The 23,002-nt window shown below is 40.6% G+C and overlaps 1 protein-coding gene across 5 annotated transcripts in view; it reads right to left on the reverse strand.

The window, feature by feature from the left end:
- UNC13C (unc-13 homolog C) overlaps positions 1-23,002 on the reverse strand; it is a 413,239-nt gene that overhangs the window by 223,725 nt on the left and 166,512 nt on the right. For all 5 annotated transcript variants that reach the window (XM_060178197.1, XM_060178195.1, XM_060178196.1 and 2 more), the window contains exons 9-12: positions 22,663-22,832; positions 16,859-16,974; positions 13,655-13,818; positions 4,236-4,392 (exon numbers count right to left, since the gene is read on the reverse strand). In XM_060178197.1, coding sequence (XP_060034180.1) covers positions 4,236-4,392; positions 13,655-13,818; positions 16,859-16,974; positions 22,663-22,832 — 607 coding nt within the window. The remainder of the gene's footprint in view (positions 1-4,235; positions 4,393-13,654; positions 13,819-16,858; positions 16,975-22,662; positions 22,833-23,002) is intronic.

Below are 23,002 nucleotides of genomic sequence, written 5' to 3' on the forward strand. Positions count from 1 at the left end.
CAACATTGGTAGGGAGTGCCCCATTCTCTGAAGGGAGGTTGGGTCAACATACTTGTGTCACTCACTCCGGGAAGACAGGTGCAGCCTACACTGTTCCTAGCTATGACCACAGACCTACAGGGACACAGAGGTCACACAGGCTCCTATGCTGAATATGGGCCCCATATCAGATCGATGGGGCTTTTCAGGTAACCATGTTTATATACTTTTCCCAGATTTGTGAGCTACTCTCTTCCCTGACCCAGATTTCTAGTCCTATTTCCAACTCTGATACCATCTCTCCAGACAATACCTTTAGCCCACCTGTATGTTAGCTGCTGGGCTCAGGCAAAAATTAGAAGTCATGGAACCCTTGGAAAATAACTCTAATAGACCTACTAGCCTTTTTCCAAAATGGAGACCACTGATCTAATCTGCTATATAGTCTGACTTTTAGATTCCTAATTATTAAACTATTTGTTCGGCTTTGTATCTTTTTAATATTTATTTTATTTATTTATTCCCTTTTGTTGCCCTTGTTGTTTTATTGTTGTAGTTATTATTGTTGTTGTTGTTGGATAGGACAGAGAGAAATGGAGAGAGGAGGGGAAGACAGAGAGGGAAAGAGAAAGACAGACACTTGCAGACCTGCTTCACTGCCTGTGAAGCGACTCCCCTGCAGGTGGGGAGCCGGGGTTCGAACCGGGATCCTTATGCTGATCCTTGTGCTTTGCACCACCTGCGCTTAACCCGCTGCGCTACAGCCCGACTCCCGGCTTTATATCTTAATGCTTTTTCAGCCACTAAGTAGAAAATGCTACCATGACGCCAACCTGACTTCACAGATGACCTCACCAGTAAGTCCTGGAACCCCACCTTTCCAGAGCCTTGCCCCAACTAGGGAAAGACAGAAACAGTTTGGTAGTAGTATAGGTGATCCACCAATGCCCATATCCAAATGAGGAAGCAATTGCAGAAGCCAGACCTTCCACCTTCTGCATCCCATAATGATTCTGGGTTCCTGTTTCCAGAGAGATGAAGAACAGGAAAGCACCCAATGGAGAGGATGGAATGCAGAACTTTGGTGGTGGGAATTGTGTGGAATTGTACCTCTCTTATCCTATGGTCTTCTTGATCATTATTAAATCAGTGGCAGATAGCATTGATGTGCAAATATGACTGCCATTAACTTTCAGATCTTTAATTCCCCCAAACTGCAGTCTCTTTTGATCTTGGATTTTCAGACCTCTCTAAAATATTACTTGAGGGCAGGGAAGATAGTGTAGCAGTGATGGAGATGAATTTCATACCTGAGGCTCTGAAATTCCAGATTCAATTCCTATCACCACCATAAAGGGAAGCTTATAATAACAGAATATGCGGGAGTCGGGTGGTAGCGTAGTGGTTAAGTGCACATGGTGCAAAGCGCAAGGACCAGCGAAAAGATCCCAGTTCGAGTCCCTGGATGCCCACCTGCAGGGGAGTCGCTTCACAGGTGGTGAAGCAGGTCTGCAGGTGTCAAAAAAAAAAAAAACATAGAATACTAATTGGAATGCATAATCTACCTATCCAATCATCTCTTTCACTCCCATCGTCTCACACTTCTAATAGGGTTGCTTATTAAACTTGAATTCTGTGAGACTCACGTCAGCTTCCCCGGATAACAGTCTCTAATTCCCTCACCATCCTGTTACCTCCCTTCTGCAACATGTCAGCATGGAGTCAGTCCAACCATCGGCTGTGTCTGTTAGTCACTCACTATCCATATAAAGAGATATTCTGAGAAACTCTCACAGCCACAAAAACTGTTGTAACAACAATTTTATGGTGCCAAGCACAGTAAATGCCAATGTTAGCTTTAACAGGGCTTCCTCTTCCAAAACTATGAAGAATTCCTCTTCCCAGTCCCTCACTACATTTTTTTTTTATTTCCTTTTTGCCTTCAGAATCACTGGGGCTCAGTGCCTGCATGACTTCACTGAACACATCAGTCATGTTTGTTTTTCCTGTCAGCAAAAGGTGAGAGAGGGAGAAGGAGATAAAGAAATATGGACAGTGCAGCATTGTTCCACCACGAATAAAGCTTTCTGCTGCAGGCAGGACTTGCACCCAGAATCTTGTCTATGGTAACTTTCATTCAACCAGGTGGGTGAGTCACCACCCAGCCCACAATCACAGCGTTATTTACAAAGTCAGTGTCTGGGAACAACCTATGTATCATGATTAGCAAATGGGAAAGAAGCAGGGCCTTGCTCATAGTAATGCATGGGCTCAACCAGAGGCACTGCAATCCAGCCCCTAGCACTTTCAAGTTTTGCAAACTGCTTTACCATATGTGGCCTTCAGGAATTTTAAGAGACTGTAGAGACAAGGTAACTCTTGTGTACTGTCAGTGGAAATATAAACTGGCACAGCCACTAGGGAAGCAATGCAGAGGCCTTCTATCAAACAAGGACAGACACATCAGAGCGCTAGTCATCATGGTCCTTGAGCAGATTGAGAAATCGAGGTGGGAGTGACAGAGTTGACTTGATAAATTAGAATGCAAACTGAAGCCTCATGTTCCCTTAGCCAAAGAATATTCTCTTCAATCAATGCTTGTTTTAATGTGTCATTAGTTAGCCAGCTTACTTCACATGCATCTTCACTTTTAGATGAAACAAACAGGAAAAGTAAGCAAGGCAATATAATTTTCTCCTACAGACCTAGCACCCTTTTATTTTATGGGTAGCATTTGCTTCTACTTTCATGACACATACGCTAAAATGTGATTTCTGGCACCACACTCAACAATAGTATGTTCACGAGACAAATTCAGATTATGGTAGCAAAAAAACCAACTTGTATTACGGAAATCGCTTTCCTACCATAAAACTGAGTTTCCTTCATGAAAACAGATGAGAAAAAAAAAAAAGAACTGTTTTTGAGTTAAGTGTATATGTACTACAGCACGCATATTACTGAGCACTGGGGCCTGAGTTCAAGCCCCTACTGCACACCTGCAGAGAGGACGCTTCAAGAGCAGTGAGGCAGAACCCTACAGGTGTCTCTCCTTGTCTTTGCCTCCCTACCTCCCTAATCGATCTATCATCTATCTATCTACCTATCTACCTATTTATCATCATCTATCATTTAGCTAGCTATCTTTCACCCTTTCTCAAAAAACAACCCTGGTGAGAACCTTGAGAATAAAGGCATCCTTCATGTTTCTTAAGTATCCTCATTTATCCATGAAGACACCAATATTATTCTATGCCTTGAAAATCTCTAGGGGCCAGAGGTGGTGCACTCCATTGAGTGCACATATTACCACACACAAGCACCTGGGATCAAGCCCCTGGTCCTAACCTGCAAGGCGGAAGCTTCATGAGTAATAAAACTGTGGTGCTGGTGCCTCTCTTTGTCTCTCACTTTATACCTCCCCATCCCCTTTTGATTTATCTCTGTCCTATCAAATGAAAATGAGCAAGAACAACATCTCTGTTATGTCTTTCTTCTCCATCCCTATTGCCCTTAGCTTGCATCATTGCTATTTCACTAGGGTCATCTTAATTTATATACAAACTCCCATGTTGCCAATTCCCACTTCATTGTGCTTCTAGGAGATGAGTTCCAGTGACATCAACAGAAAAACATATGAATCCTCTGACTTCTGCTTTTCAGTTGGTTTCTGGTGTATTTGAACACATGGAGTAGATGATATAATAATTACTGTAGGCTATACACTTGCCAATTTTTACTTAGAAAATGTATGTTATCTATTAATATCAGTAGAAACCAATGGGGAATGTACATGGAGTCTATAAAAGTCAAGCCAAAACCTCTCTGCCAGAGAATTGTATCTGAAAAAGGTGAACCCCAAATTCACATGGAGAATTTCCTAGAAAATCCCATTACTCCTTCACAAAACATATATCTTCCCCGACTGGAAAAGGTCATCTCAGATTTAAAAAATATCTACTGTCTGTCAAATGAAGCTATTCTGTCAAATGTGATTTAAATAAGCTTGTCAACTCTCATATATTATACTAAGATATTCCCCTAAGATGTCATTTCTTCAATAAGATTCCAAGAATATTATTTTAATTTATTGATTGATTTAATAATGACTGACAAAAGTGTTAGATCAGAGAGGTACAAATCCACAGAATTTCCACCACCAGATCCAAGAATAGTATTACCTAAAACCTATTAAGATATAGCCTCCCTCAAGGTATGAATGTTTTCTTTTTTCTTTTCCAAGGAATACTACTCACGCCAAAGTTGGTGGCTGCAAATCGATCGGACGCAGAGACTTGCACGTTTGTGGAGACCGTTGTGTGTGCGTAGAAGGCGTTGATGTTTGCTAGCAAGGTGCTCATGACAGCAGGCACCCCAGGGCACATGTATTTAGAAGACAGGCATGAAAAGTGTCTGCAAGACAAAAGCAGCAAGCACTTTTAAACTAGAAAAAAAAATGCACTAACTTCACAGCACATCTTCTATCACCAGTAATCAAACTCTATCTATGAACAAGCTAGAGGAAGCTGCCCCAGTCTTAAAGAAAAAAGAAGACATTGTTAACTTTCCAGAAAAATTCTCATTCACAAATGTGAAGCCACTGGGCTGATAGTGTGACTTGCTAAGGGGGCTAAGTGCACTGCTGCTTTCAATTCCCTGGATGCGGCAAAGGCCCAGTGCCCACAGGCCCAGGGGAGAACCAGGTAGCTTTTCACCTAACAGAATAGCTGAAGCAGCCCCAAGTACCACTTTAACCAGAGCTTGCAGTACGCATGGAAAAAGAAAAAAAAAGAAAGAAGGAAGGAAAGAAGGGGAAAGCAAAAGAGAGAGAATGAAGAAAGAGGAAAGAAAGGAAATATAATCCCAAGGAGACCTATGGGAAAGGACACAGGAATTTCCTAAACCATTTTCTCCCAAAATATGCCCTCATTCTATTTCTATATTCATTTTTTTAAAAAAGATTTTAGTTAGTTATTAATGAGAAAGAGGAGAGAGAGAGAGAGAGAGAGAGAGAGAGAGAGAGAGAGAGAGAGAGAGAAAGAAAGAACCAGACATCACTCTGGTACATGTGCTGCCGGGGATTGAACTCAGGACCTCATGCTTGGGAGTCCAAAGCCTTAGTCACCGCACCACCGCCCGGACCACCTATTTCTATATTCTTATTAGAATGCTCTTTCACACTTGTTTTCTCCTCACATGGATTAGTTATGCAAAGGGTTTTCTTCTACTGTGTATTGTTTGACTAGTTGAACTTGACTTCTGACTTGAGTCCAGTGAATGTGATTTTGTATCTTCAATGAGATTTTCTAATTCTTAAGCATGTTGATAAAGCCAAAATTTAATTAGGTAAGCAGATGAATACTAAGGACAAATGGAATCATGCCCTGTTAGTGCTCAGAGAACATTTATTTTAAACCCTGAATAATAGTATCATTAGCATCAAGTGTTCAATTCTGTTATTTCTAGCAAAACACAGTCCCTATTTCATCTGAGGTCTGACAAAATATCTGGAAATTAAAGGCACAGCTTAGGAGAAAATAAAAAGATTAAAAGCATTCAAGGTGATAATAGAACTTTAATTTATAGCCTGACCCCAATTAGCTCCAAATCTTAGCCATTTATCTTCCACTGAGGAATCTCTGAAATGTGTATTATTGAATACACACACAGAACACACAGGCATGAATACATGTCTTGAGTAGGAGCAACTCAAAGGGGATGGACGGTGATGAGGAAATTAGAGGCTTAGGTCTCAACCAGTTAATTCACAAAACTTATCAGGATACTTGCCAATGAAAGTAGACTAACATCTTATGTGTAGATCTCCTGGATCACTGGAAGCATTTTATGTTGTAAGAGTTACATGATTCAGTTTAATACTAAGGTTAGATTACCAGTGACTATTTCTTGATACTATGTATTTTATGCTTTGACTTCGTAATACACTAGGTTACTTATAATTAAATAATATCTATTAAGAATACTGAAAAATACACATGAAGATGTCAAAAAAATCTTGAAGTAATGGAGGGAATATCTAAACCAAAGTCCATATGATGAGGGTTTCCATAATGGCTACTGGAAAATGAGTAAACTTTTCTCTAAATTCATTTCCTTAGAAATTGCTTCAATGGATTGGCAGAAAGGCTCACCTGCTTCTCTATCCACACACCCCGGGTTTAAGTCCAGCCCCCAGTGCACTGAAGAAACATGTGAGATAATGTCTCCAGAGATAACTACTCTGTATAGAGTAGGAAGTGATGGTATCAGACTACACTGACTAATTTGGCCGATAAGAGTTGTTAGTATAAGTTATAAGAAAATGAGAAATGTCCTAATACCAATCCTGGAGAAATGTGGGGAAGTGTACACTGGTGATAAAAAAAAAATCTGTAAATCAACATTCCCCCAATAAAGAAATACTAGATTTGGAAGAACAAAATAAAATATCAAATACACAGCCTATATATTAAAAAGATTCAATTTGTGTTTTGAAAAACTTTGAGACATACAATTGATTTCCCCCCTCTCATATTAATTAACTAGTGATTTATATGTCTATCCAAAGAACACAGAACATTTATCTGAAGAGATACACACATCCATGCCCTGTCCATCATAGTATTCTGCATTGAACCCATAATTTGAAGACAACTCAATTTTCTAACTATCCAACCATAGATATGTGGATAAGGACGTTGTAGTGTGCACACACACTCACACTCACACAAACACACAACACACACACACACACATGCAGCTGTCAGAAAAGAAGAGGTCATGTGGTCCTGCATTTTGACGCATTTTGATGGATAAATCTAGCAGGCTTTATGCTAAATGGAATAAACCACAAGGAGAAAGATAAATGCCAAATGCCAGGTAATCTCACTCCTAACTGGGATTTAGGAAACAAAATGCAAGGGAAAAACGCTACATGAAACCCATGGCCCATCTCAGCAGATTCCTTCATCTTTAGTTCCTTAATAATGAGGAGGTTAGAGGCAATTAAAGAGGGTTTTAGTGAGCTGGCAAGATTGCTCAGGGGGCGAGAGCACCTGCTTTAATGCTTGAGCCTGGCTGTCAGCATCCTGCAGGGAGCTCCAGTGGTATTGTTCCCTATCTGCTTTCTCTCTGCTTGTATTTGGAAAAAAACAGACATTGGAATGGTGAAGTCCTGATGGTGACGATAGTAAAATACTTGAAGGGTTTTAGGACCAGTGCTCTCTCATGGAGGGAGGTGGCACTTTGATAAGAGGTGCTTAAACAGACACACACACACACACACACACACACACACACACACACATACACACATTAATATTTATTTATTATGAATTCTGTTTTGTTGCCCTTGTTGTTTTATTGTAGTAGTTATTACTGATGTCATTGTTGTTGGATAGGACAGAGAGAAATGGAGAGAGGAGGGGAAGAGAGAGAGGGGGAGAGAAAGACAGACACCTGCAGACCTGCTTTACCGCCTGTGAAGTGAATCCCCTGCAGGTGGGGAGCCGGGGGCTCGAACCAGGATCCTTACGCCGGTCCTTGTGCTTTGCACCACCTACGTTTAAGCCGCTGCATTACCGCCCGACTCCCGCCTAGGTGCTTACACATAATTTGGGGAGATAGACAACACATATTTCGAAGGCAGGGTGACAACATAAATCAATTTATTTTATTCTTTAATAAAAAAGAGAAAAATGTAAATGTATTTGCAGTTACATAGCAAAATTGAGTTAAACAAACAAACAAAAACTCTCAGAGTATGATGACTGAGTTGTTAGCCATGACCCAGTTGCCTGCATGTTTTTAGCTGGCAACCACATAATTACGGCTATAAATTCTCAAAATATCACTGGTGAAGGGGCCAGGGAGTGGCACAGCCAGTGAAAGGCACAACTTACACATGAGGATCTGGGTTCAAACATTTGGCCCTCACTTAGGGAGGGACGGGGCTTAAGTAGACACTGCAGTTTGCCAGTGTCTCTCTCTCTCTCATTTTAACTCCTCCTTTCTCTCCATCTCTCTCCTTTCCCTCTTGCTTTCCCTCCATACTCACATAAATATTTGGCAAAATAGTTGGGAGCCTTTATATATTTCAAATAATGCATTCAGTTGCAGTTCACTTGCTCTGGATTTATAAAGCATCACTACCAAAAAAAAAAAAAAAAAAGACATTCACCAAAAGCTGAAGAGATACTTTAGCAGTTAGGCTGACTCTGGCACCCTATGGGGGGGTTACGGCACTGGGGGGAGGGAGGTTCAGGGCTGTGGTTTCACTCCATCTCTATCTTTGAACAAGAAAGATGATTCAGGAATAGTGATCCCTCACATGCAGAGTGTTTTTATTTTGCCCAAATAAGAATGGAAGGATGGAAGGAAGGGAAGAGAAGGACAGAGAGTGAGGGAAAGAGAAGGAAGGAGGAAGAAAAGGAGGGATAAGGGAATAAGGAAATAAAAATGGAAGAAAGGAAGAAATAGAAAGGAGTCAAGGGCCTTGGTCTTGCCTGGGGTAAGATACCTGTGTCTTTCTGCTAATGCATTTGCCTAATAGAATTTTATGAATTTTATTCTATAATCATTATTACTTGTGCTTGTCTCTTCCCCCCCCTTCTCCAACTGGAGCAAAAGTAGCCATTGCTGCTGCTTTCACTGACAGGTGACTGGGTGGGCTACACATTCTGGGAGGGACTTGCCCCCCCTCCCTTTACTTCTCTTTCCTTAAGGCTGATCTGAAAAATCTCTTCCCTTTCACTGCTTTTTTTTTAAATTTCCATTTCATGCACTGGCACTCATTCGTGAATTATCTCGTAGAAGTCTGACTGAGAGTAGATTCCTTCTTCTTCTCCTCCTTTCCCTCTCTCTCCCCTGTGTCTCTCTCCTCTTTCCTTTATCTCTCTTCCCACTATCTCTAGAATTTATAGTTGGTTGACAGCTCATTTTTGTACTTGTCTGTTCTTACTTTTCCTTGTTTCTTTTCTTTCTTTTCCTTTTGTATAGTTGGTTTTGGTTTTTAGAGTGGAGGTGTTGCTTGACTATCTGGTTTTGGTTGAACTGCATTAATCTCTGCTTTGGCCGCGAGTATACTTTCTGAGGTTTGTGACTTCATCTGAGAAGAGACTCTAGTGTGGCCTATTCTCACACAACACAACTGAAGAGTAACAGGACAGAAAAATACAAACCACACCAACTAAAAGAAAAAAAAAAAGGTCAAATCGAAAGCAAATAAAGCTGCTAGCACAATGAATGAGGACAGGACCCCAGAAAACTCCAAATAAGTCAAAAGCAATTATAGATAAGAGAACTATACAGTCATTGAATTACTACTCACAGAAAATGAGGGCAACTACTGAGGAAAGGGCTATTAGAAATAGAAAACAACAGACGAGATCCTCAAGGAAAGCTATTGTGGGGGTGGGATACAGAGTTCTGGTGGTGGGAATTGTGTGAAGTTGTACCCCTCTTATCCTATCATTTAGTCAATGTTTCCTTTTTATACATAAAAAATAAAAATAAAATAAGAACTTAATAATAATCCAGTATAAATTATTTATTTTTGTGATTGATATATATAGATATAGATATATTATCACCCCAGGGTTTTCATTGGTGCTCTGTGCAGGCACAATGACTGCACCCCTCCTGGGGTCCATTCTTTCCTTTCTCATATATAGAAAAAACTTGAGTGAGAAGATAGGAGATAGGGAGGGAAAGAGAAGGAGAGACACCTGTAGCACTGCTTCACAGCTCATGAAAAATCCTTCCTGCAGATGAGGTCGGGGGTTTGAATTTAGGTCCTTGTATAAGGTAATATGTGTGCTCCAGCTGGCGTGTCACCACCCAACCCTTCAATATACAACTTAATTATTAATATCTGATATTAAATTCCCTGTGCATATCCCTGTGACAGGGTGAATTCCTGGTATGTCAGAATATTATTAGGAACGCACACATCTGCAGAAATAAGAAGAGAAGCACTAAGAATTCCCCTAAACTCTCAGGATGAAAACAGGATCCCTATGTATAGTCTTAAGGGAGTGGAGTGCTCTACCCTTTGAAAAAGCCATCCCAGGCTCATTCCCATTGTCCTCTTCTGGAGAAAAGAGAAAGTTTTCCTTTGCAAGAGGTTGGCATGTACCACGTGCAAACAAGTCTTCTGGCTCTCTGATGGATCACCTGTGCAGACAGGACCATTGCAATCCATCACTCCTCTGGCCAGCTCAGAAACAAAAGTGCATTTACCTGCAAGAAATGGGGCTAAGAATTCACTCCCTCGCAGAGGATTTTCTGTGGTTTGAGGAAAGAGCATTTCTAATAATCAGGAGGAATCTGAGAGGACCGGAGCGGGTGTGTCCAGTCTTAATGGCCAGTCATTTCCCAGTCAAAGAGACCCAGCCTCCCGCTTAGGGAGAGCACACAGGAGGAAGATTCAATAATGGGAAACACAACTCTCTTCCCCTTCATCTCTGCTCTGAATTCTTTTTCAAAGAAAGGGGAGTAGGCTTAAAAGAAAGTCAGCCATCCTCAATAAAAGAGGAAGAATACGGAGTTCCTTGGGGATTTGACTAAGCAAAGGATGACTTGAAATACAGAAGATGATTTGATTTCCATTCCAGACTCTGCTGCCTGAGGAACATTGGGAAGTATTAGACAGTTTTGTTCTCAAAAACTTGTTGAGTGTGCTTAACACACACAGAGCATTTTTTTCTCCCTTGAAGCTAAATTATTTAGTTTTGAGTAGCCACTGGGACTGTGTAATCCTTTGCAGTGTGTGAGACTGATGTTTAGCCTGGCGACCACCAGATTGGAGGAAGCTTCTGTGCTGTGCTATTCTCTCTCTCTCTCTCTCTCCATCCCTCCCTCCTCTTTCTACCTGTCATCTACCATGTCTCTAACTGTCTTTTTCTATCTGAAAAATTTAACCCAGAGTATTTAAGCCCAGAGATGACAAATGATAATAATTAAATAGAAGAAAAACTTCTGAGATAAGCTCAGTATGACTCATTCTGTTTTCTTGTTCATTTGTATGATTAGCAGGAATTTTGTTTCTCAGACAATATGTAAGAATTAAAAAAAATCAATAGCCAATGAATTAAAATTTGAATATATGACCAGTTAGTCATAACTTCCTTTGTAGTTGAATTCTTTATTGACTAGTAGTTGTTTCAAAAGAAGTTTCAATTACACACATTTTGAAAGTGTGGTCAAGAGAATGAATGTATATTTCAGCTCCTGAGAGAAGAATGCCAGCACACTGAATTCCAATAAATAATGAATAAATGTGACAAATCACTTAAGTACAGCAAAATGGAAAAACAGAAGCCTAGACCCACTTAATTAGACTTTTCTGTTCCATTCTGATGCCTTTGGCTGGAATCTTCTTGATGTGACAAAAGAAGTGGAGGATACATGACACTGTCACGAACAACTTCCACTTTAATTTTTCAAACAGATCACTGTTGCCTAAGACGGAGCGTTTCTGATTCACTGAGTCTGGGAAAGGGGGAGAAACTGTATGTCTTTGTTTTCAGGAGTTGTGAGTGCTGCTGGTCCACAGACCCCTTTCTAGATACAGAATAAAGACTGAGAAGTTGATAGTGGTGAGTCATTAAATCCTGAGCAATTTTTACCCACAGGGAAGGTTAGCAGGCATCAAACTAGCACATTCAAATATAATGATTATCAAACTCAAAAGTTTCCAAAATTAAAAGCAAACTACAAAATGGTAAACAACACGGAAATGGGGAGAAGATACTTGCACATTCATGCATCTGATTGATAGCAAACATCTGTAAAGTAGCCTTACAGTTCAAGAACAATAAAAACAAGCAAACAAAAAGACAAAAGGGCAAAAATAATTGAACAGACAGCTTTCTAAAGAGCCCACAGACATAAAACTTATCATTAGAGAAATGCAAAATAAAATCAAACTAAGATACCACCTGACAGCTGTGAGAATGGCCTACATCAACAAAATGGGAAATGTCAAGTGTTAGTGAAATAGGTAAAGGGAAAGTCAGGCTAACAGAGACAAAGGGCTGTCATGGCCCTATACGGGAAGGTATGCAGGACATGTGAAACTGGTTATGTAACTCAGAGTCACAGCCAGTAATCTGCCTTCTGTTCCCCTGCTTGCTTACTATGCCATGACAGGTAGCTTAGTAACCTATGTCTAAACCTGCAGATACTCTACAGAACAAAGGCTGGGGACTGGCATTCTTATAGAGATAACTGACACCAAGCCTGCTAGTGTAAACAAAGTTTCTTTTTCAGACTTTTGGTTTTCTGGTCTCATTCATGGTACAATTAGCAAGAATGTGAATAAAAAGAGAGTGTGGGGAGTCGGGCGGTGGCGCAGCGGGTTAAGCGCACATGGCTCAAAGCGCAAGGACCAGCAGAAGGATCCTGGTTTGAGCCCCCGGCTCCCCACCTGCAGGGGAGTCGCTTCACAGGCGGTGAAGCAGGTCTGCAGGTGTCTGTCTTTCTCTCCCCCTCTCTGTCTTCCCCTCCTCTCTCCATTTCTCTCTGTCCTAGCCAACAACAATGATGACATCAATAACCACAACAATGTTAAACAACAAGGGCAACAAAAGGGAAAATAAACAAATATAAAAAAATAAAAAATTATATATATATATATATATATATAGAGAGAGAGAGAGAGAGAGAGAGAGAGAGTGTGTTACACTCCTGGTGGGAATGCAAACTTGTGAAGCCTCCTTGGAAGACCACATAGAGACCACTTAAAGAAATAAAATGGAAGTGCACCCATTCCACCAGTACAACTCTTACGTATTCATTAAAAAAACATGCAAACACTGATTTGAACAGACATATATACCCTATGATCATAGCTGCGTTATTCACAACAGCAAAAGAGTGGAAACATACTAAATGCCTATCTTCAGATGACTGGCTAAAGAAACTATGGGATACATACTCTATGGAATACTACTATTCAGTCAAACGAGATTATATTGTATCCTTTGAGGCAAAAAGGATGGAACTGTAAGTGACTATGCTTGGAGAAATTAGAAAAGAAATAAAAGACAACTACTGGGGGATTTCACTTACATATGGAACCTAAAGAAGTGAAATTTTGGGAGCCAGTCGTGGCACAGCGGGTTAAGCGCAGGTGGCACAAAGCACAAGGACTGGTAACAGGATCCCGGTTCGAGCCCCTGGCTGGTTCCTCACCTGCAGGGGAGTCGCTTCCCAGGCGGTGAAGCAGGTCTGCAGGTGTCTGTCTTTCTCTCCCCCTCTCTGTCTTCCCCATCTCTCTCCATTTTTCTCTGTCCTACCCAACAACAACGACAGCAATAACAACAACAATAATAACAACAATGATAAACAACAAGGGCAACAAAGGGAAAAAAAAGAACTGAAATATTTTATTGTGGAATAAAACAGAAGCAAGAAACTCTTTGTCACAACTAGGGAGGGTGAGGGGCACAGAACCTCAGTGGTAGATGCAGTATGGAACTATACTCTTACAATCTTGTAGAATTCGATCAATCACATTAAAAATACTTGAAGCATAATTAATTAAAATAAAATATAATGACTTTCTTAATAAGAGCTTCATTTAAGTCTCAAGAAAGGAGAAGTAGATGTTAACATATTTCTTTCTAGATGGCAACAGTTATTTCTGAATATGTCAGAGGTCTCCAGCACTTACGTCATGGCTTGATAAATGGATTCAACTCCATAGCGCATCGCAAACTCATCCACGATTTCCTGGGAAGCATCGTCAAAGAAAACCTTCCAGGCCTCATCCCCTTTGACCTCTGGGATCTTCACTCCACCATTAGATTTCACTTCCGTCAAGTAATGGAACAGATTCTATAAGTAAAGTGGTTTCAGTGTTTCAGTCATTGCTTAGAACAAGCCTAACTACTTAAATATGCATCCCAAAAAATTACACTTGCATTGCAAATGCATTTAAGGTTTCACCAGAATCTGTGCATAATAGGAAAATCTTGGTTTCCTACTCCAGTTCACCTCATTTTTATGCAAATCTTGCTATATAAAATCAGTGTTTATGCATATTGAATAATCTCAGAGCAAGTTAAAAGTTTTTGCATGTACACATTTTATAAGCCGGAACATATTGGGTTGTCATAAAAGTCATGATGCATTTTTGCTTAGAAAAGCATAGAAAAATACCTTATTGATAGCTTTGATGACAACCTGACCGTTTGTATTCATAGACTCTGAGTGCATTATAGAGGCCTCTGTGAATGTTGGTTATCTTACTATAGAACTCACTACTGTATAAAATACTAAAGCTGCAAAATGGTAGGTTCAGTGCAATCAACTAACATTTATCACAAGTGTCTGACACTTTGAAGATTTGGTAATGAGAACATCACTACCCACAATTCTTTCTTTCTTCATCCCTTGCTTTCTATATTCTACTCTCTCCTTCTCCCTCCCCTCTCCCCCTCTCTTTTCTTAATCATCACCAGGGTCAGTATCCATACCACTCCTAGTGGCCACTGGTTTTTCTTTATATTTAACAGACAGAGAGCTATTGAGATGTGTGGGGGGGGGGGGGGCAGGGAGAGACACCTGCAAGGCTGCTTTCTCTGTGCAGGTGCTGAGAAGGGGCTTGAACTCAGATCCTTGCGAAAGGCAATGTGTGTATTTTACTGGGTCTGCTACCCCTCGATGCTCACTATCCAGGATTCTGGTAAGTCTGCACTTTCTGCTTGTATAGAGCCTTGGATTTCAACTCTTCCTGGTGCTAAGGCACGGCTCCTATGATCCTTAATCTTCTGTGCTCACACGTTAAGGCCATAGCTGCCTCTCCATCCAAGGGGCGCTTTTCTCATGATCTGAAAACTGAATCACCTCTTTGACAAAGTGATGCCACTGACCGGCAAAATGGTAGGCAAGAAATTAAACTTGGGGCCAGGCAGTGGCACACCCTACTGAGCACACACATTCCTATGTGTGATCACCCATGTTAGAGGCCTGACTCCACATCCACATCTGCAGGGAGGAAGCTTTAGGAGAGGTGAAGCAGGTCTGCAGGTCCCTTTCTCTATCTATCTATCTATCTATCTATCTATCTATCTATCTATCTATCTATCTATCTAAATTTATCAATTTGCCACAATTTATCTATCTCCCCATCTCTATTTCTTTCTGTCCTATCAAAATAGAGAGAAAAAAAAGGATAAAAAGTGGCCACGAAGAGGAGTGAATTCAAAATAGTGGCGATAAATACATAAATGAGAACTTAAACTTACGTCCTATATTAACATTGTGTGCTGTGACTTAAACAGTTTTGACCATTCCTTCTTTATAAAATAGAAGTACAAATTATTAACACATATAAATGGTTGCAGATGTGGCAGTAAAGACAGCATGCAAAAGATAGACCCTTTCAGCCACCTTTATCTTTATCGCCTTAGAAAGTATTTTCTCATCCACTTTCTCTCTCTATTGTCTGTCTCTGTTTCTGTCTCCTAGGCTTATTGCTGGGGTCCAATGCCTGCACAAATCTTCCTGGGAATCATTTTAACTTTCTGTGCAATAAAGGGTGAGATAGAGATAGAAAGAAAGAGGGAAGAGAGAGGAAGAGAAAGATAGAGGAGAGTCACCCGCATCACTGCTCTGCAGCTCAGAAAACTTCCCTCCTACCCACCAGGGAAAGACAGAAACAGGCTGGAGATACCAATGCTCATGTCCAGCAGAGAAGCAATTACAGGAACCAGAACTCCCACCTTCTGCACTCCAAAAAGAATTCTGGTTCATACCCCCAGAGAGGGGGAGAAATGTTAGGGGAAGATGACCAATTCTGTTTGGACCCAGAGAGAGAAGAGTAAAAAAGGAAGGAATTCAGAAGTAACAACAGGTGGAGGGGCCTGGTGGCACTTCACCCAGTAGAGCACACATATTACTACATGGCAGGACCTATGTTCAAACCTCCGGTCCCCACTTATAGAGGGAACTTTCACAAGCAATGGAGAAGAGCTACAGGTGTCTCTCCTCTCTGACTTTCTCTGCTTTTTTCACTCTCTGATAAAAAAAAAAAAGCAAACAAGGAAAAAAAAATAAAGGTAACTCAGAATGGCATGTAGGCACTGAACCCTAGTAATAAGTAGCATGGCAAAAAAACCATAAAATGATGATGGGGGTGGTGGTGAGGATAATAATGATATAGGGAGTCGGGCGGTGGCGCAGCGGGTTAAGTGCATATGGCGCAAAGCGCAGGGACCGGCGTTAAGGATCCCGGTTCGAGCCCCCCAGCTCCCCACCTGCAGAGGAGTCGCTTCCCAGGCGGTGAAGCAGGTCTGCAGGTGTCTGTCTTTCTCTCCCCCTCTCTGTCTTCCCCTCCTCTCTCCATTTCTCTCTGTCCTATCCAACAACAATGACATCAATAATAACTAACACAACAATAAAGGACAACAAAAGAGAAAATAAATAAATATAATTTTTTTTAAAAAAAACGATAATGAGGGAGTCGGGCCGTAGCGCAGCGGGTTAAGCACAGGTGGCACAAAGCACAAGGACCGGCATAAGGATCCCGGCTCCAGCCCCCAGCTCCCCACCTGCAGGGGAGTCACTTCACAGGCAGTGAAGCAGGTCTGCAGGTGTCTGTCTTTCTCTCCCCCTCTCTGTCTTCCCCTCCTCTCTCCATTTCTCTCTGTCCTATCCAACAACAACAACAACAACAATAACTACAATAATAAAACAACAAGGGCAACAAAAGGGAATAAATAAATAAAATTTTTTAAAAAAGGTAATGATACAAGAAACCCGAAAACAAGTACACAAACCTAATATAATTCTGTGCTGGAGCCAAAGTTGTACACTACTCTACTGATACCAATTTCTTTTGTAGGTTTAAAATCATGCAGCTTCATTGACTTACCTCATGTAAACACGTGTACTGTATGTGGTATGGAGCAACCTTCTCCTCTCCTTTGATTTCTACGTTGATTTTCAATCGAATGGCTCCAGATACAGCAGACTTATCTGTCCGTTTTTCTGATTAAAAAAAAGAAAATATTTGATTTTTTTATAGAGCATGGGAGACAGGAAGGAAGAGAGAGACAGGACAGGAGACCATTTTAATAGAGCATGGGAGACAGGGAGGGAGAGAGAGACAGGAGAGGAGAGATACTACAGCACTGCTCCACCATTTATGAAACTTCCCCTCTGCAGATGTTCCCGTGTGATGGCTCAGTGCTTGAACTCAGGTCGTAACTCACGGTAAAATGTTTGTTCTAGGGGGTCGGATGGTAGCGCAGTGGGTTAAGTGCACGTGGCACAAAGCACAAGGACCGGCGTAAGGATCCCGGTTCAAGCCCCCAGCTCCCCACCTGCAGGGGAGTCGCTTCACAGGCGGTGAAGCAGGTCTGCAGGTGTCTGTCTTTCTCTCCCCTCTCTGTCTTCCCCTCCTCTCTCCATTTCTCTCTGTCCTAGCCAACAACGAACAACATTAACAACAACAATAATAACCACAACAAGGGCAACAAAAGGCGGAAAAATGGCCTCCAGGAGCAGTGGATTCATGGTGTAGGCACCGAGCCCCAGCAATGACCCTGGAGGCAAAAAAATAAAAAATAAAAAAAAAGTTTGTTCTACTAGATGATCCATCTCCTGACTTTTGATGACATTATATTTCTCATGTTTTTGAAAATAATAAAAGACTTGCAGGACCAAAGCCATTTTTGTAAGTAAGGGTTGAATATTAAAACAAACAAACAAAAACAACATAGTGGTTCTTCTAAACAGAATTTTAAAACAGTGAGCCTGTTCTAATTGTCAGCCTTTAACGCAGGCACTTTAAATAAAAAAGGAAAGCAATCAGAAGCTGTTGCCGCTATAGAGTAACTTTGTGTGTGCTTGATGAGTTTATTCGATGAAATTAGTTATCGGGCAACTGAAACAAGATAGTTGACTATCAAGTTAAGCAGGAATATATATATTATCTTGGATTTGTTCTTTCTTGTACTACTTTAGTTTAGGCGTGCACTTATCTGCGATATGAACTAAAGGAGCTTCGAAAGAGAGTAAACTTAGGTGGGGCAGTGGTGCACCCAGTAGAGCGCACAGGTCTGTTTTGGATCCTAGGTCCCAACATCGACCTGAAAGGGGAAGAAAGCTCACACATGTGATTCTGTGTTTGAGACTTCCCTGGAAGAAATTCATCTGGCAAAGTGTCCCCCCATAGACAGGGAATCCACAGACATAGCACCCAACCAAAGTTTGGGATCCTTTTTATTAGAGCAGAATACAATTACATCATAGAAAACATGTAACTTACTTTATAAATAATTTTTTTAAAAATGAAACGAAATTGGGAGTCGGGCAGTAATGCAGTGGGTTAAATGCACGTGGCGCAAAGCACAGGGACCGGCGTAAGGATCCCGGTTCGAGCCCCCGGCTCCCCACATGCAGGGGAGTCACTTCACAGGTGGTGAAGCAGGTCTGCAGGTGTCTGTCTTTCTCTCCCTCTCTTTGTCTTCCCCTCCTCTCTCCATTTCTCTCTGTCCTATGAAACGACGACAACAATAATAACTACAACAATAAAACAACAAGGGCAACAAAAGGTAATATATAAATATTTATAAATAAAGAAAGAAATATTAAAAATGAAACAAAATCAAGAAAAAGAAAAAAAGAAAAGAAAAGAAAAGTTCAGATCAAGTTTGCCAAGTATAAGCAATTTGATGTGACTCCTGCCCTGTGGCCAGGACCGTAGATTTCAGTCGGTATGTCATCAGTTCTACATATTTATCACCCTCTGAAATCATCATAACCCTTGCCGAGCTAAGCACGCTTATCATTAGAAACTAAAAGTCAGCTTTTTCTATGGGGCTTTTGCACCAGACCTTCCTTCCAAGTCATTGATCCACTCAGATTTTACTTTATTGTGTGGTGAAACATAGTGGCTTAGTTTCATTCCTCTATATATTCCAATCAGATTTTCCAGTCATCATTTTAGAAGAGACTTTCTCCATTTAATAGCTTGGGACCCTCATCAAAATTAATGTCCATAAGTGTGGGGCTTATTTCTGGGCTCTCAATTCTATTCTACTGGTCAGTGTGTCTATTTCTGTACCAGTGCCAGGCAGTTTTGATTATAACAGCCCTATGATAATAGTTTGAGATCTGGGAGTGTGAAGCCTCCAGGTCTGCTCTCTCACTCTCCCTCTCTCTTTCCTTCAAGATTGCTTTGGCAATTCTGATTATTTTCTGATCACAAACTTTTGTAGCATTTGTTCCTTTCTCTTCAAAAATTTTCTGGGACCTTGATGGGTACTGCATTAAATCTGTATTTGGAACTGGATAGAACAGTCTTTTGATAATGCTAATTTCTCCAGGGGCCCAGGTGGTGGTATACTTGATTACGTGCACATATCACCATGCCCAAGGACCCAGGTTCGAGCCCCCGCTCCCCACCTGCAGGAAGTCCTCTTCATGAGTACAGTCTGCAGGTGTCTGTCTTTCTCTCCTTCTATCTCTCCATCATCCCTCAATTTTTCTCTGCCCTATTTCATAAAAATAATGTTAATTGTTAATCCCTCCAGTACATGAATATTGGGTATCTTTTCATGTCTATATATCTTTTTTACTTCCTTGAATAGTGACTCATAATTTTCAGGTTTTTTTCCTAGGTAATTTATTTATTTATTTGTGCTGCTATAGTGAATGGTGTGATTATAGTGAATGGCGGTTTATGGATTTCTTCTTCTCCTGACTTAGTCTTTGCCTGAAGGAACACCACCAACTTCTGCATCCTAACTGTGTAGCCTGAAACCTTATTGTATTGCTTGGGTGACTTCCAGGAGCTACTAGAAGCTTTAGTTTTTTGTTTTTTTTTTTTCTATGTCATATCATCTGCAAATAATGACAGTTGACTTTTTTTCTACCAGTCTATATTCCTTTAATCCTTTCTCTGGCCAAATTGCATCAAACACTATGTTGAATAGTGGCAAAAACTTCCAACACTATGTTGAATAGGAATGGTGACAGTGGGCAGCCCAGTCTAGTCCCTGCTCTCAGTGGGGATTTTTCAGCTTCTCACCATTGACCATGATGTTGACGGTAGGTTTGCTTCCATGTACTCTATTAGATTGATGACATTTCCATCTATTCCCAGTTTTGTAGTGTTTTGATTATTAAGGGATGTTGGATTTTGTCAAAGGCTTTCTCTACATCTGTTGAGTTAATCATATGGTTTTTGGTTTTTCTTCGACTGTTGTGGTGAAACATACTTATTGATGTGTATATATTGAACCAGCCTTTCTTCCCTGGATAAATCCCACTTGGTTGTCATGTACAATCTTATTAACACACTGCTGGATCCAGCTGACTAGAATTTTGTTCAGTATCTTAACATCTTTATTAATCGGATATATTGATCTGCCATTTCTTTTTATTGTTGTTGTTATGTCTTTGTCTGTTTTGGGAATCATTTTGATTATTTATGTGTCTTGGTGAGTACGTGTGTTTATTTTGTTTGGAACTCTTACAGCTCACTGAATCTGACTAGCTCTCTCCTTTTGAAGTTTAGGTAAGTTCTCAGCTATTATTTCTGAAAATAAGAATTCTTTCCCTTTTTCTCACCTGTTACCTGCTTTTGCTCTTACGATTTTAATGTTTCCCCTCTTGAAGTTGTTCTGTAATTCTCATATTATCTTCACTTGTTATTCATTCCTTATGGCTTATACTTCCCTAACTTCATCATTTTGGTGTTCTTTGATAATGTTTAAGCTCAGATACTGTGTCATCACTCTTATTTTTGTGATAACTTCTCTCATAGTCTCTCATATACTTTCTCTGGTTTTTAAAGTTTTCTTCCACTTAATTCATTTCAATAGTTCTCCTAAATTGAGGAATTTCTTATAGTTACTGTATTGGCCCATCTGTGTGGGCAATTTTATTCTGTCTTCTCATTAGGTTTGATACCTGGAGGAGCTGGGAAGGGGTTCTGTGCATGAGTGGGCTTGGGAAATTACCATGGGCTCATGGTCACACATTCCTGACAGAGGCAGTGGTGCCTCAGCTGAACAAACCTGGAGAACTGGAAGTTTGAGTTACACAGACTTAGCAGTCACTGTGTTGTCATCATCAGATGTTTAATTATAAAAGGAGACTGGGGGGAGTCGGGCGGTAGCGCAGTGGGTTAAGTGCACATGGTGCAATGCGCAAGGACCAGCGAAAGGATCCCAGTTCGAGCCCCTGGCTCCCCACCTGCAGGGGAGTCGCTTCACAGGCAGTGAAGCAGGTCTGCAGGTGTCTGTCTTTCTCTCCCCCTCTCTGTCTTCCCCTCCTCTCTCCATTTCTCTCTGTTCTATCCAGCAACGATGACATCAATAATAACAACAATAATAACTACAGCAATAAAACAACAAGGGCAACAAGAGGGAACAAATAAATAAAAATAAAATAAGATAAAGGAGACTGGGTCCTCAGTTCAGATAGTCACGTCATATATTCAGGGTATGGCAGGGACCAATGTTTGGCAGGCTGTGAGTTAGCAGGGTGGAGGCAGCAAGGAGACTCTCCCTTGCCCTGGAAAGCTTACAAGACAATGCTGACTTACATATCCCTTCCTAATTGTGGCGGTTGTGTTCCCCAGGGTTGTTGCCCTCCCTGTATGAGACTCTATCTCTGTGTCTTCAGCCCCAGAGTGCTGACCTTTTGGGCCTTGCTGTGGAAGCTTACTTGAGTTTCAGTTCCTTGTCTGTGCGGGCTTTCCAATATTCCTAAGATTTTTCTGTTATTGTGAGAGAAAGAAAGCAAGAGTTTCCTCACTGCTCAGCCATTATGACCTTTTCTTCCATGAAGTTTGTAGTTTTACAAATAGTATGAAAATACCCTTTGACTTGCTCAAGTATTTTGCTATCATAAATGGAAACACTTTGTAATCCTCCAACAGTATGAAATCTTTGATTCACAATTAGCCTTTAAATTTTACTTAATATGTTTAAATATGATTAAGACATTTTAAATGGTGTCTTTCATAGAAATTAACATCATTCAGATGTTCATACTGTTTGCCCTTATTAAATATTAAGTTAATATTTGTTGTCATTTAATTTTGGTTACATAATAAAAATTCCTAAGCATTAAGGGGAGATAAAAGGGAAATAAATCAAATAGTACTCATTTTCACAATATAACACTGTTAGTTCATTATTTTATACATGTCTGACATTTTGAAGCAATATTTTGTGAATTCAAAATTAAAATTGGGATATTTTTCTCCTAAAAGATATCTGGTTAATTATTCAAAAGACTTTCCCTTTTTATCTCAAAACTCCCATTTTTGGGAGTTTGGTGGTAGCGCAGCGGGTTAAGTGCACATGGCGCAAAGCACGAGGACTGGTGTAAGGATCCTGGTTTGAGCCCCCGGATCCCCACCTGCAGGGGAGTCGCTTCACAGGCGGTGAAGCAGGTCTGCAGGTGTCTGTCTTTCTCTCCCCCTCTCTGTCTTCCCCTCCTCTCTCCATTTCTCTCTGTCCTATCCAACAACAACGGCACCAATAATAACTACAACAATAAAACAACAAGGACAACAAAAAGGGAATAAATAAATATATTTTTTAAAAAACTCCCATTGTTTAAGAAATATGTGTTGTTATTGTTATCTGCCTGGGGACAGATACATGAAACAGATATTCCAGAACGTAATATGATCTGTTTACAGACATATCTACTTACCTAGGTTGTACCAGACATCCATTTCTCCACTCAGGGTCCTCACTTCTACTATTGTTTGCCCCAGAAAGTCATCGGACTCCTTTTTGAAATGCTGCTTGACTCTGGCTTTGATGTCGTCATCTTCATCCCACACCCTGACTTTGATTCGGTCTGTAGAGTTATGACATTCACTGAAAATAAACAAAGGTATGTACATAACCACACTGAGTGCTGTGAATAATATGCTGTTTATTTTTATAAAGTTAATTTATATATGCATGGGACCTTATGGGAAGATAAGAAACTGTACTCATGTATCAATAACTGTATGCCAACCATAATTTCTCCAATAAAATGATTT

The sequence above is a fragment of the Erinaceus europaeus genome, chromosome 18, assembly GCF_950295315.1.
Source record: "Erinaceus europaeus chromosome 18, mEriEur2.1, whole genome shotgun sequence".
Taxonomy (NCBI): Eukaryota; Metazoa; Chordata; class Mammalia; order Eulipotyphla; family Erinaceidae; genus Erinaceus; species Erinaceus europaeus.